We start from the raw sequence: 13789 nt of genomic DNA, 5'->3' as shown, positions 1-13789 counted from the left end.
CAACGTGAAGATTCCTCCTGCTGCTGTGACCTACAAATTCTGCCTGCGCAGGGTGAAAACGGAAATTCATGGTCAGCACTTTGAAGCTCCACGAGATATTGGCAAAGGCAGTAGGGCTCGCACATCCGTAGGATCTCTCTCAGTATGCACAGGGTGAATGAGCAGAGAGTAGAAATGAAAATGCAGATATTCTTATCTTGTTCTATTTATAGTGACTAGTTGAGATAATAACAAAAGTTTTATGTGCAAAGGTTGACGAGTAGTTAAGAACTCATTAACATGTTTTTATTCCTATAGAAGCACAGACTTCTCCAAGTGAGAACGGGCAAAGGCGTTATGTGGATTGTGTCCTCTTATGTAGATAAGACATTAATGAGGACACAGAAGATGTGCATCTAGTTCCTGATTCTGTCCCCAACTTCCTATGTGGCCTATGGCAAATTGCTTAAATCTGTATATCTCTGTTCTCCATTAACAAGATGGGTATGATAATAATTCCCTGCCTTGTTAAGGCAAATTAATTAATGCAGTGCCTACAGATATTATGCTAATGTGCTCAGTAGACTAGTATTTAACTATATAAAATAAGCAAGCAAGCATTTCTTACACTATAGCGTTCTGAGTCAAAAACATTTTAAAACATGCCCTTGAAGGCACTCAGTATTTTCTTTTACAGGAGGGTGTGCTCTTCGGACGAAACCTGCAGAAGTTCGGCTCTGCAGCCCGCCGTGCAGAAAGCCGTTCTCCTACTGCACACAGGTAATTGCTCGCTGCAGAATATCGTTGAGAAATTAACGCCGCAAAATCTATTCAATTAGCTTCTGTATCTTAAATGCATTCCAGGACCTAGAAAATAGTTTAGTGTGTCCATGGTACCACCTCGAGGAAGCTGTGGGAATTTCAGTCTGAAAGGAAACCGTCATAAACCTGTACAAAGGAGTGATGGAGTATTTATGTGGTGTTACAATTTTGGTTTTGTTCCATGGAGGGATTTTGGAACCTCTTGGTTTAATTTTCATTGAATGCTATTGTACTGTCCCGTAGAAAATGGACTGGAAACTTCTGTAAGAGAGGAGATAAAAGAGTATCCTCTCCTGCTCTTTCACAGATGCAGAAAGCCCCTGTGAGCGTAGGGAAGCTGTAGCAGCGTGATCCCACCATCCCCTTACTGCCTTCTAAAACAACACCTGGAAGTGACCTTTTTTGCTGAATTGTTGAGCATCTGCAACACTTTCTACATTTTTGAGCCACTGCCACTTCTTTGCCTCTGAGCAAACACGAGCCCAAAGGTTACAAATGTCCCTTCCTGCAGGACTGAACTGCAGAGTAAGAGCTTTCCAAAACGCCTTCCCTATCTGTGTCAGTACTGTGATGGACTATAAAAGCCAGAGCCCTTAAAGTGGCTGGGGCAGTTGAGGTTTAGATATTTTTATTTTCAAAATCGCCTCCACAGTGCTCAGCTTCAGCTGGGTATCTGATGGGAGGAATTACCATTGGAAACCAGCTTGTGGGCAACTGAACATGGCCACAAGAGTGGTCGTGAGAATGTTCGGAGCCTACGGGAACATAAAAATGATAGGTAAGCATGAATTTATTAGATATAAAAACTCTTGAGACTTCACCTTTTGTCCAGAAAAGCTCAAGATCACGTTTGTTAACAAGTGGGGGATGTTGTGGCTGTAAAATTGATGTCAAGAGTTAAATTCTTATCACAGAGAATAAATGAATTGCCTGTTTGGATCGTAACCAAGGATATCAGACCCTCAGACAGGCTAATTATAAGATAATTAGCAAAGAAGAGCAAGCTAAAAAAAGCTGGTTTAATGTAGATATCAAGAAAATGGAGAATATATTTAGTGAATCACAGACTTTTAAGAAACCCCTTGAAGAAACTGTTTAGACTGATCTAGGGCAGCAGATATTTGGCCGTAAGAGAGAAAACTTAATTTCAGATAGCCCTGTGAAATACCGGAGTGGAACTATGTGGGGAGGGTTTGGGTCTGAAGCAAGATTGTTTCTTGTTCGGCTCTTCTAATTCCCGGCAGGGTCAGTGGGAAAATGGTTATTAACCAGAGGAGTTTGGATCAAGCCACAAATGCCTGTGGTTAAGCCTGTTAGGATGACAATGTTGCCATGTTGGGCTTCTCTGTAACACGGACTCTTTTTCAGCCAATTCCCCAAATATATTTTGACTTTTTGAACTGAAAGGGGTTTGCGGGCACCGGTTCCTGGCTTGGTTGGTTTGGTGGTGGTGAAGTTGCATGTGCAGGATATACCTTGCAGTATCTTCATACTTTGCCTACAATTTGCACTGTTCCGTGAGAGGATGCTGTTTGGTTTAATACTGAATTCCCTTTTATCACCTAGAGAGGAGTCTGCGGTTGTGAGCGAGGATATACAGAAATAATGAGATCAAATGGTTTCCTGGATTACTGCATGAAGGTACCAGGTTTAGAAGATAAGAAAGCTGATGTTAAGACCATTGCTGGAAAAAATAAACCTGTCAACTCAAAAATGCATGACATTTTCAAAGGATGGTCTATTCAACCTTTTAATCCAGGTGAAAAACTTAAATATGAATGGAATAAATTGTCTTTACAACATTTCTGTAGAAGAAAGGTACAAGCTTTGTAGATCATAACATCAGAGGTTGCGTCTGGGAGCTGCAGAGCAGCCTCCCAGTTTCTAACTCACATGCCACCTTTCATTCCTTTGTGCCTATACAGAGTAATCACAATCTCTTATGTTGAGAGATAGCAAAGACAGAACGAAGCAATAATATTTTGCAAAAGTATACTCATATGTGATTTGGGGGGATGCTTAGAACTATTATCTGTTGATGTTTCTCGAAGTAATATATTTTGAGCAGGAAAGATATTGATCACTAGCACTTCAGAAGATTCAGGGCAGAAAGTACTTAAGATTTCATTAAAGAAAACATTGGTTGTTTCTTGCAATATTTCAAAAGTATATGAAAAAAAATCAGGGTAGAAAGTATAGAGTTTAAAGTTATAAGTGTTGAAGTTAAGACGTTAAAAATAAAAACACACCAAAAGCAGGGAAGCTGCTGTGCCCAAGCAGTGCATCCCAAATGGATCTTTGACTTCCACACCATAAAGTGCTTCCCAGTTGGAACCGTGTACTGGATGTGCCTGGACTGGTCCACAGGACTGGTGCCGTAGCTGTAATAGCTGATTACCATGTTGACTGTAATTTTGCAAGATTAATTTAGTCAAAATAGACTTCTGAAATGCAAATAGGACTTTAAAATGGGAGATGAAGGTGTCAGACCTGTCAAGTTTTACTGAAATGCATTAGTTCTCCCCATATTCTGGCGGTGCAGCCTTCCCCCTCTCCCGTTACCTGACATTGCATTTGTTTCCTATTAGTTTGTAATGAACACGAGACTTTAGAAAACACGTAGTGAAAGCTTCTGTTACGGGACTCAGGGAGCCATAATTCTGTCTGATATATGTGATCACACTTTGAATGTTACATTTACATATTTGATTTGCATACAGTAGTTAACCTTTGCGTTGACAGTCTCCAGGCTAATAGAGCTCGGTCCGAAGCCTTTTCAAGTTGGCTCATTTTCGATCAAACCCATCATCCAGAAGCCCACGCACTTCACCAGCAGTTTGAGTCACAGGTTTAGGGTTAATTGCCTTTTTTCAGCATCCGTGGCCCTCTGTAGGCTGTCTTACTTAGGTGTCATCTCTTCAGCTGGTACCTTTACGGGGTTAGAAAAAGGGAGAGAGGTGTAGGTGGATGCTGCAATCCTCTCTTTTTTAAATCGGCATTCAAGGCTGCAGCCCTGAAAGCTTCTGGTGGGCTTGACCTCAGTGCAGCATCTGTGAGCCAGTTCTCCCCAAGGGACTACAAGACAGAAATAAGGACTAAAGAGCTTTTACAGAACATGGTGTTATTTAATTTTAGGGCAGAAATGTTATAGAAACAATATATGGGAAAGGAATAAGCGTGCTCCATGTGTGCTAAATGTATCACCAACCCCATGGCATCCTGCAGGTAACTCTTCAGTCTGTATGTGCCCTTCAGACCCCAGCTCAAGGCTGGTCCTCTTCAAATCACTTCCCTTTGACTAACTTCTTGACAAAACATGTAATTACTCCCCTTAAACAGGCTCTCAGGCTTACTAGTCTGGGGGTTTGCAATAATTACTGCTAGCTGAGCCAGGAAACCGCTGTTACCTACCAGTTACTCTCTTGCTAGCAGGCCCATGGTGAATGCTCCTTGTATGGATGGCATTTACCACCCTTCGGTACTATAGTCCTTGACATTTGTGTACGTCTAAGGACTTATATCTGTCAGTAAAAGTATACATGCCTTTCTCAAGTTTATTTGTGATTTCCTTTCCTGTTTGCAATTTGGAACACAAACTTTATATCACTTTAATAAGGCTGATGTTTTTGTTCTTTTAAATGCTCTGCAGGAGTGCACAGAACTGATTTCAAATCAGTTCGTGCATTTCCTTTCTTTACCACACTCTGGGAGGCCAGAGTTCAGGTACAGAAACTTTTTTCAAGTTGAGAGGCAATTTAAATAGCATTGTTTAAATTGTAGGATGGCATGGTCCAATGCCTTTACGTTGGGGATGGAGAGCATAGCTGCCTTCATAGCAGACATGGTGGGATGCCTTTGTGTTGCTGTGACAGTCCCTTTGCAGGACTGCTAAATGTTTCCTGGCCATCTCCAGTTGAGAGAGCAGCAAATTTCATACCCAGGCTTTAGAAAAAAACAAAACAATCCCAAATCTGATGAAGGGAGCTCTTCTCGCATGGGAGATAGGCGGTAAGTGTTTCGAGGAGAAGAGAAAATCTGTGAGAGGTACTCACCCTTTCTGCAAAGCTTCAAAGAAAAAAAAACAGAAAGAATGGGATCTGATTAAATAGGTTTCCCTTTGAAAAAAATTCATCATTCAAACTTAAAATGTAAAATAGGCTCAGTGATTGTCCCGTGAAGTGACTCCCCACTCGCATGACTGAGTTTGAAATGGCCTCTGTCAAACCATGTCTGTGGCCACGGTGCAGGTTTGTATTCCCGCCCCCGGTATGTATTAACAGCCCTTTTGATACGAGTCAGCTCAGGCTGTCTCTGCGTGGCAAAAATACCATCACTTCTCCCCACAAGTAGAGCCATACAGCCAGAATCACAGAATCACAGAGTGGTGGGGGTTGGAAGGGACCTTCAGAGCTCATCTAGTCCAACCCCCCTGCCAAAGCAGGGTCACCTACAGCAGGTTGCACAGGAATGCATCCGGGTGGGTTTTGACTATTTCCAGAGAACGAGACTCCACCACCTCTCTGGGCAGCCTGTGCCAGTGCTCTGCCACCCCCAAAGTAAAGAATTTTTTCCTCATGTTGAGATGGAATTTCCACTGTTCTGGTTTGTGCCCATTGCTCCTTGTCCTGTCGCTGCGCACCACGGAAAAGAGTCTGGCCCCATCCTCTTGACACCCGCCCTTTAGATATTGCTAAGTATTGATGAGATCCCTTCTCAGCCTTCTCTTCTCCAGGCTAAACAGCCCCAGGTCTCTCAGCCTTTCCTCAGAAGAGAGATGCTCCAGTCCCTTCAATCGTCTTTGTAGCCTTCCGCTGGACTCTATCCAGTAGTTCCAGAATGGAGCAAGAAACAGAAATATCGATCTTTAAAAATTATTGTTATTAATGCAAAGCTTGTAATTAAGAACCTGTCCAAATAACATGTTTTTAGACTTTCTATCAGAAGGCAATGTTTCAACACACTCAGGCTCACATGTGCAAGGGTCACAGAGTGGGTCCCTGGCGTTGGACCCCAACCAGCCTTATCGAGAGCCTTACCTTGTCTTAAAGCCCGTTGTGTGTCCTGCTCCTGTGGCCCAGCTGGAGAGGTCTTGCACAACTTTATCCCTCTTACTATTACAAAGCATATTCTTGTTTTTATTCTAAGCTGAATTTATTCCCATTTGCTGCCCAAGCATTTTTCAGCTCTAAGTAGCTTTTTCACTTGCGCTCACTGGTGTTTGCCCCAGTTGACCCCCGGGTATTTGCAGAGAACAATCCCGTCCTTTCTCAGCCCTCTTTTCTTTAGACTAAACGTATCAGGTGTTACCTGCATTTCTATCTGGGTCAGCTCAACATTGAAGTGCCTTTGCCAGAGCAGCCACTGGGGCTCCTGAGCGAATGTACTGCAATTATCTCGTGCCCCTGCTCCTTTCCATGGGCAGCAGCCTGGCCGGGTTGGGATTCTTGTGCGGCACCATAAGCCTGGGCTGCCCGTAATGAACTGCACGAGCTCAGTCAGAGGGGAGATTAGGAAATAATGCCGCTTTGGAAAACTGAGATGAAGAGTTCATTTTCAGCTTTCATTGAGGAAAACCTACGCTCCTCACCAAAGTTAAGAGTTTGTCCTCAAAACGATTGGTTTTTACAGGAATCTTTTTTTTTTATCGAAACCATGGGGTTTATGAATTATTCCCAGCCAGTCCTTGCTGTGTTTCCCATTTGATTGTGTGCTTTCTCTTTACTTCGTCTCTTAACAATTTGTGTACTTTATTCTAAAGTTTTTCATTCCCTCCTTTTCTCCCCCTGTCCTTTCTCTTCATCTTCCAACAGATGGCAAACTGAAGATGTGGGTATATGGAGTATCAGCTGGTGGGTTCCTCATCATAGTTCTCCTGGTTTTTACATCCTACCTGATGTGGTGAGTGTGGCATGTGTTTGTCCTTCAACAAAAGATATTTTACTGTTATTTAAACAATCCAAAATATATCACAACATTCTGTGTTGCAGAGATTTAATCCTCAAGAATTTAGGAAAGGATGGAGCTTGGATTATTTAACTGCCTTCATTTGGCCCCTACCTCAGAGTAATTTAAAACTCTCCAAATTGTAAACGCTATCCAGCATAATCATGAAGAAGTATGGTAGCCATGCAGGGAAAGAATTATTTTTGGTTATCAATAGGCCCTTGTATTTATTCAGACTTCTGCTGGGATTAGAAAGGGCTTTTTATTGTATTCTTTTTTAAAAAAAAAAATAAAAAGATAAAGTAAAACTGAAAAAAGGCAAGGAGGCTGATTGGATCGAGGCGCTGGCTTCCGCTCAAGGAAGGACTAAATAGAATAGGGGCATTCAGTTGGAAAATGATGTTTGACGTGGGAATACAATAGAGATCTATGAAATCATGAATGGAGTAGAAAAGGGCGCTAGGGAATTTTTATTTCCCACAATATAAGAAGTAGGAGGCATCTGATGAAATGATCGTTTAAAATAAACAAAAGATTTTATTTTTCACACAGTGCATTATTACCTTGTGAGATTACTGCTGCTGGGGACTGTGCATGCCAGGAAGATAAATGGATTCAAAGGTGGCAAACAGTTCACGGGAGATTGGGTCTCTTGGTGTTAATTGTGGTTTTCTGGATGTACTCTCCAGCTCAGGAAATCCCTAAATAGGTTTTTGCAGTGAATACATCAGGTGGAAACACATCCTGTGTCTAAAGCTGCTGTTACCGGCCACCGTTAGAAGTAGAGTACCGGGTGTACCGAAGCACTGGTCTCCACCAGTGCAGTGCTGGTGGTGGGCTTTACTGGTGGGGGAGATGTCTGCCCTCCTCCAGAGCAGCAGTCGCCCTGGGCAGACTAGTGTTGCACTCTCTGGTTGGAATATTGGGAAGGACACTGCCATTGACACGTTTTGGAGGATACGAAGGGAGCAGTGGCCCGTGTCCATGTGTCCTGCATCACCCACAGCCCACCCTGAGGACCATGGAGCTGGCTGGGGCTTTACGAACGTTAGTGGTGCAGCTGCCCCAAGCCCTGTCACATCAGGGCAGGCAACCGGAGAGTCACAACCGTGACTTGACAGCATCATTGGCGCTTTCATTCAAAATCCCTTTATTCCCTCTCAGTCTCTGTCTCAAATTAAAAGCTGAAATAACAGCATTTGGATGCCGCTTAGGAGTTGCAGCTTCCGTATTTTCCAAGCCGTGTAGCTGCCATATCTCTGCGGCTTCACAGTAGAGCATACGGAGGATTTTTTAAATAACATTAAATAGTTCTCCATCACTTGAAGGCTGGTGAGGAAGTGTGTTTCTCAATAATAATTATTGTTGCTCCAATACCGTGCCAAAGAAAAAATGAGAATATCCCACTCCTAGACAGTTCATGTTTCAATTTTTCTGCGAGGTGTTCTTTCTTTTGTCAGCTGCGAGAAGACATGGGAGACAAATGTGCTTTATTTCCCCTCCAGGAGAAGAGCACAGTTGGCTGCCCATTTTCAGCAGGCTGTGTGTCCGCACCACACACGTAAGAGGATTCAAGCAGATCCGTGTGTTTTTTCTTGGAAGTTGTCACTGTACTGCAGTGTTACCTAGCTGCAAAATGAAATTGTCAATGTAGGAAGTTGATTTTTTTGTTGAAATTTGATTTTTGATGATGTTTCCGAGCTTATTACAGCTTATATTTTTGTCTCCTGAAATCTTTCTATTTTTTCTTGCAGCAAAAAAACAAAGCAGCATCAAAGCACTCCTCCGCAGCAGAAACCTCTAACCTTAGCCTATGATGGAGACATTGATATGTAACATAAAAAGAATCCAAATGTAGACATCGACTGCCTTAACTGCTTTCTTTTTTGGAACTCTCCGACTTCTCAGTTTTTTGAGGAATCTCCTGATCTGTAATATACCAGGCAGAAGTATCGCAAGCTTAAAATTTTGCCACCTCTTTATTAAAACAAATGGAGTCAAAGACTTAGATCTTGTGAAACTTTTCTGAAGAGACCAGAAAATACATCTCTTCCTGTTGTGCAATGGGAATGAAAAAAAAAAAAAAAGAGAGAATCTACAGACATCAAAAGGAATTAGTAAAAAAAGAAAAAAGGCATGACAATCCTGAGGAAAATGTGACATTTACTGTAAATGACAAGTTTGACACAGCATCATTATGCACTATATTAGTGCAGCGTTCTTTATTCTTCACATATTTCAACAATGAGTTTTCTAGTGTTTACATTTCGTTCAAAGACTTTAAAACCAGATCATGTATTTTGAGAAACGCAGTGAAGAATGAGTTGAAGTGTCTGAAGTTATCAGGTTTTTTAAAGTTTTTTCCTTCTTATCCTGTTTTCTAGTCTGGAATATGATTTTGCTTCATTTCCACCTACAGGACAGAATAAGGATTGTTATGAAAAAGCATAGGTGGTTTCTTAACCAAGAATATTTTTTAAAGAGTTGAATAGATAGGTGTTTTGATGAATGGCTAGAGAGATTTGATTGTTTAAAAAGTATTTTAAATTAAATTAAACCATGTAGATACATTATGGCCAGTTTAAATTGATATTCAGTTTAATTAATACAAACTCTGCTTTTGTATTTAAATTTTCTTATCTGAAATATTTATAAATTCTTTTTTTGAATTTAATTACCTGACCTCATTTAATATGCATCAAACACAAATGCAGTTTGTAGAAGGTCTTGCTTTTTTAAATGTTTCAAAACCACTGAGAAGTTACATGTCGTAAACATCTGGGAACATTTGAAGAGGGTAAGTGTTTATGATAGTGTGTGTTGCAAGTAAGAAAGTGCCATCTTGTGGTATTGACTTGTATTTATAAGCAAATAAAATGCTACAGAGAGTGAGAAAATTGCTTCTGGTTTGTTGAATTAAATGTGTGTAAACAACATTTGTTATTAGTCTTTTACTGTGTCTGAGATTGGACTCAGATTTCAAACAATTCTGGCATATTTTGTGCTGATTAGTGAAAGAAATATTGTAGAGAAGTACAAGTCGAGAGAATAATTGCAGATCTGGAGAATGCTTCATCTTTTTTTTTAGCTCAATGCTGCCGCTTATTCCAATAATAAGAGAGAAGAGAGAAAAAGAATTGTTACCAGCCCAGCACCTATGCGGTCCTTCTCAATCCGCAGTTACTTCAGAGCGGATCATCACAAAAGAAGGGTATAACTAGGGCAGACGGCAATGCTTGTCTTGTTATGTTGCTATTCACAGCTTTGTAAAGTGATGTGAACATTACGGTTTCATTGAAAAAAATGATGGTGTTGTGACTAGGTTTCCTTCCCCTGGTCAGGATCCCTCCCATTCAGCATTTCTCCCACAGCATCGAATCGAGATGATACTGTGTCAGCAAAGCAAGGTCAGGAATGCTCTTTCCTCTTCCTGCATTGAAACAAAAAGGCTGATGGAGTTGCAGGGGGAGATCATCTCACTTATTGCTGGCCCTGAAGATGCTCTGCTGGCCCTACTGTGTACCTTAAACCTCTTAACTGTTTATGGTATAAAAAGCAGGATTTGGTGTTCCCCAGTAACAGCCGGGGAAAAAAAAATCTTTTTTTTAATGGTGCCCTGTACTGAACCTTTGAGTAACACGTATAGAGTAAGAGTTACAAGGGGAGTAATGATCTTGTGCTATTAGGAAGAATACTGCCAGATCTTAATGTATTTTGTCTGTGGTATACAATGTAAGGACAATAGTACTCTCTAAATAATGAAGGAATAAACTCAATTAAGCATGCTTTTCAAAAAGGTGTAGGAGTGGGAAAATTGGTGTAACAATAACAAAAAGTGACAGCTGCAACGTGTGGTCACTGCTCTCAACATCAGGGTAAATTACAGCCCAAACCGTGGTGTCCAGTGCAGGAGATGCGGTCTGGATGGTGACCTGCCTGGGGGAGGCAAGGAGCTCCAGGTACAACGCTAGAAAGCATGTGTTTGTACTGAGCAGATGGACTGGGGTTGTGCTTCAGTTTGGTGGCTTTCACACGGTCCATGTCCCCACTTGTGCTATAGCACCTTCTGGCCAAAGCCCCACAGGGTCTCCAAAGGGACTGGCCATGGTTGATGCTGGGGCTGTGCAGGGCACCAGCACACGGGGCCAAGGGACCACGTCTGCTGCAGAGATGCTGCAGTTCAGTTTAGGGAATGAATGCACCTGTTTGACTTTGTAAAATAAAATAAAATAAAACAGGTGAAGGCTGATGAGGCTGCAAATAGGCAGCGGCTGCCGGCCGTGCGCTGTGGCTGCCGTCGTGAACATGAACCCTGTGTCCCCTCGTCGTCCAGCTTGGATTCAAATGTCACGATGTAATTGCATGTATTTGATAATTCCGGATTGAATTAAGCTGTGAAATTGAACCGAGGAGCTGGTGGCCCTGCAGGGTCTACGAGACTGAGAATGCAGCGTGATGCAAAAAAAGGAATCGGTTGTTTAGACAGATACCGAGATTATTGCTGTTTGTAAGAGCCTGGATATCCTCCTGGGAGGGATGCCCAACCTCCTGCGGGAGCACTGGAGGCAATTCCTGCCTTTCAGAATCCAAAGTGAGTCATGACATGGAAGAGGGATTACTCCCAATTCCTGCCTATTGGGAGTTTCTAAATGTTAGGCTGAAGTAGCCAGTGCTGACCCCTGCTGAAGACAGGAGAGATCTTGGTCCTGCTCAGGAAGGTAATTCCTATACCTCTGGGCTGTGCCATGCCATAAAGACACGTATGTGATTGTGAGTAAAAGCATCTGTGGGTGAAGAGTTTGCCAAATGCCCTGGAAATCTGTCTTAGTAGTTAATAACCAGATAATGAAAGAGTCTGCATTTTGTCATCTTTTGTTTCAACACTATTGATTTCAATGTCCGCTGCCAGGTGTTTCCTACTTCAATATTACAGCTGTAAAATGTGCAACTTTTTTTTTTTTTTTTTTTTTGAGATCTGTCTTCCGTGGCGTTTTCTCTCCTTCATTCAAAGACTCTCTAACACACAACAGTAAAACAAAATAGCAGCAACTGAAGTAAAACACCGCAGAAAACAAATTACCAAGAAGTACTGAAGTGTTGCACACCTACATCATTCCTGCAGTCATTTTGGTTGTGCTTGGAAATGGGGTGTTTGCATGTGCAGGTCCCGCGTCTGTGCATATCGTTGTGCCTAAACACTGCAAACATCTGGGCTTTTGTATGAGGTATGTAAAACCAAATGACACTTTTCCTGCAGAAATATCTTGGAAGTCTTGGGTAGCTTCCACGTTAGTAGGGCTGGATCCCAGCTGAACTCCTCTCCCCCCCAGCAACCACACTAGAAGTGTCCCCGAGCACTTGGACTTCAAGAGCTACAGTCAAGAACAAAGACTGTAATTTTCTTTGCTTTGGAAGCAGAGGAGTGTAAAAATTCCTACAAGACAATGTAGCTAAAGACTTGTAAATTAGCTTTTGCTTGTATTCATATGTGTCAAAGAAGAGCCTAATTGCATCATTTTCTTTACCTAAGTGCACTTGCATTCATGGCCAGTTTCATCAGGCAACGAAGAAAGTATTATCTTGGGAAAAAAAAATATTGGTTGAGCACTTCCAGTTTGGATTAGTCCTGATAAGTATGAAGTTATCATTAGAGGTTGGGTCATTTGCTGCTAACGCGGCATAGCTGGTTTCTTGAAAGATGTATTTTTTCTAAATATTTAACTTAATTTGCGCTTATGAAGGTAAGGAGAAATGTAGTTTAAATATAATGTTGGGGCTTGTTTTCAATTGAGAGGTAGTAATGCGGTAAAAAAAAATGATCTTCCTCAGGACCTTTTGAAAGATGGATCAGGATACCTGATGTATTAAGGTGCCTGAGGACAGATTACGGTTCTGTCTGGTTTAAAATGTAATTTAAATGAATTAACTTCCACATCTTACAGCTGTGACATGCGCCTGTCCTGGACAGGAGCTTGATTTATATTATCTTTATGAAGATGTATCTGTGCGCATACTATTACGCGCCATCAATATGCATGTGTTACTTGATTCTCAGCAGCACGACCTGACGGGTGACTCTGTTACTGTCATTTAACTGCTGACATGACTTGTGCCACCGGCTGTGCCGTTAAGGTGCTGTGATATGACATGACCTGACTTGTAACGCTTACGATGGGTCGTGCCTCCTGCTTATGTCAGATGTGGAAGACAAAGAAAGTCGCGTGTAACTCCTCCTGGTCTTACTGGGTCTGCAGGATGGGCATGTCCCCGGGTGGTGGAAGTGCCCACTGCCCGGCGCAGCTGTGCAGGTGGGGATGGGATGGGTTCGGGGGATGTTACCGGTCAAGAAAGTTGTACAGCTGTGAGGTTGCCTAAAAGAAGTCTGTCTAACCCCTCGGGATAACTACAACCAGAAACATGAGTGCAAAAAAAAAGGAGGAATTCACCTGAACTACCGTTCAGTAAATGGAATTGTGCGCAGTCATTTCTTGCTCCTACCCAGTAGAGAGGGATGAGAGTCTCGCTGTGAAGTCTGGTAGTGGGCATGAGGCCCCACTGTCCCTCGAAATGGGTTATTATTTGGCCACGCTTTGAGATTTGGTTACATTTACATTTGGGGAGAAAAGACTAGATATGAATGAATAGTTATAACGGTAATCAGGGCTACGGGACGCTTTCTGCACGAATTTTTAATGTATATACTATCATCTTCCAATCTAATACAGTTTGTTCTTTTTTTTCAATGTAAACATATGGTAAAATGGTCACATATGAACTGTCTGCTAAAAAGAATCCAGAAACCCCATATTTGCACTCGTTGGTAATTATGCTCATTTACTTTGATTACATGCTTTGTTACAATAGCGTAGAGAATGGACTCTAGGCAGATACATGGGTTAAAGCAATTTAGGGAATTTATCCTGTCTGTGAAGAGATGTTTTGATGGAATGAAAAATCAGATTCAATTTCCTCTGATAAGGAAGAATGTTAATTTTCTCCTCTGCTTTATGAAAGTTCACCTGCATGTTATGAATATTGTGGTTGT

The 13789-nt window shown here is 41.8% G+C and overlaps 1 protein-coding gene across 1 annotated transcript in view; it reads left to right on the top strand.

Moving 5' to 3' along the window:
- The window catches only part of THSD7B (thrombospondin, type I, domain containing 7B), a 281207-nt gene extending 272170 nt beyond the window's left edge, over positions 1-9037 (top strand). Inside the window, exons 24-27 of the mRNA XM_009886664.1 lie at positions 677-759; positions 2368-2560; positions 6612-6699; positions 8499-9037. Of these exons, the coding sequence (XP_009884966.1) occupies positions 677-759; positions 2368-2560; positions 6612-6699; positions 8499-8580 (446 nt within the window). The 3' untranslated portion in view covers positions 8581-9037. The remainder of the gene's footprint in view (positions 1-676; positions 760-2367; positions 2561-6611; positions 6700-8498) is intronic.
- Positions 9038-13789: the final 4752 nt, after the last annotated feature.

The sequence above is a fragment of the Charadrius vociferus genome, unplaced genomic scaffold (assembly GCF_000708025.1).
Source record: "Charadrius vociferus isolate BGI_N301 unplaced genomic scaffold, ASM70802v2 scaffold720, whole genome shotgun sequence".
NCBI lineage: Eukaryota > Metazoa > Chordata > Aves > Charadriiformes > Charadriidae > Charadrius > Charadrius vociferus.
This window is presented reverse-complemented; position numbering and strand designations above follow the sequence as displayed.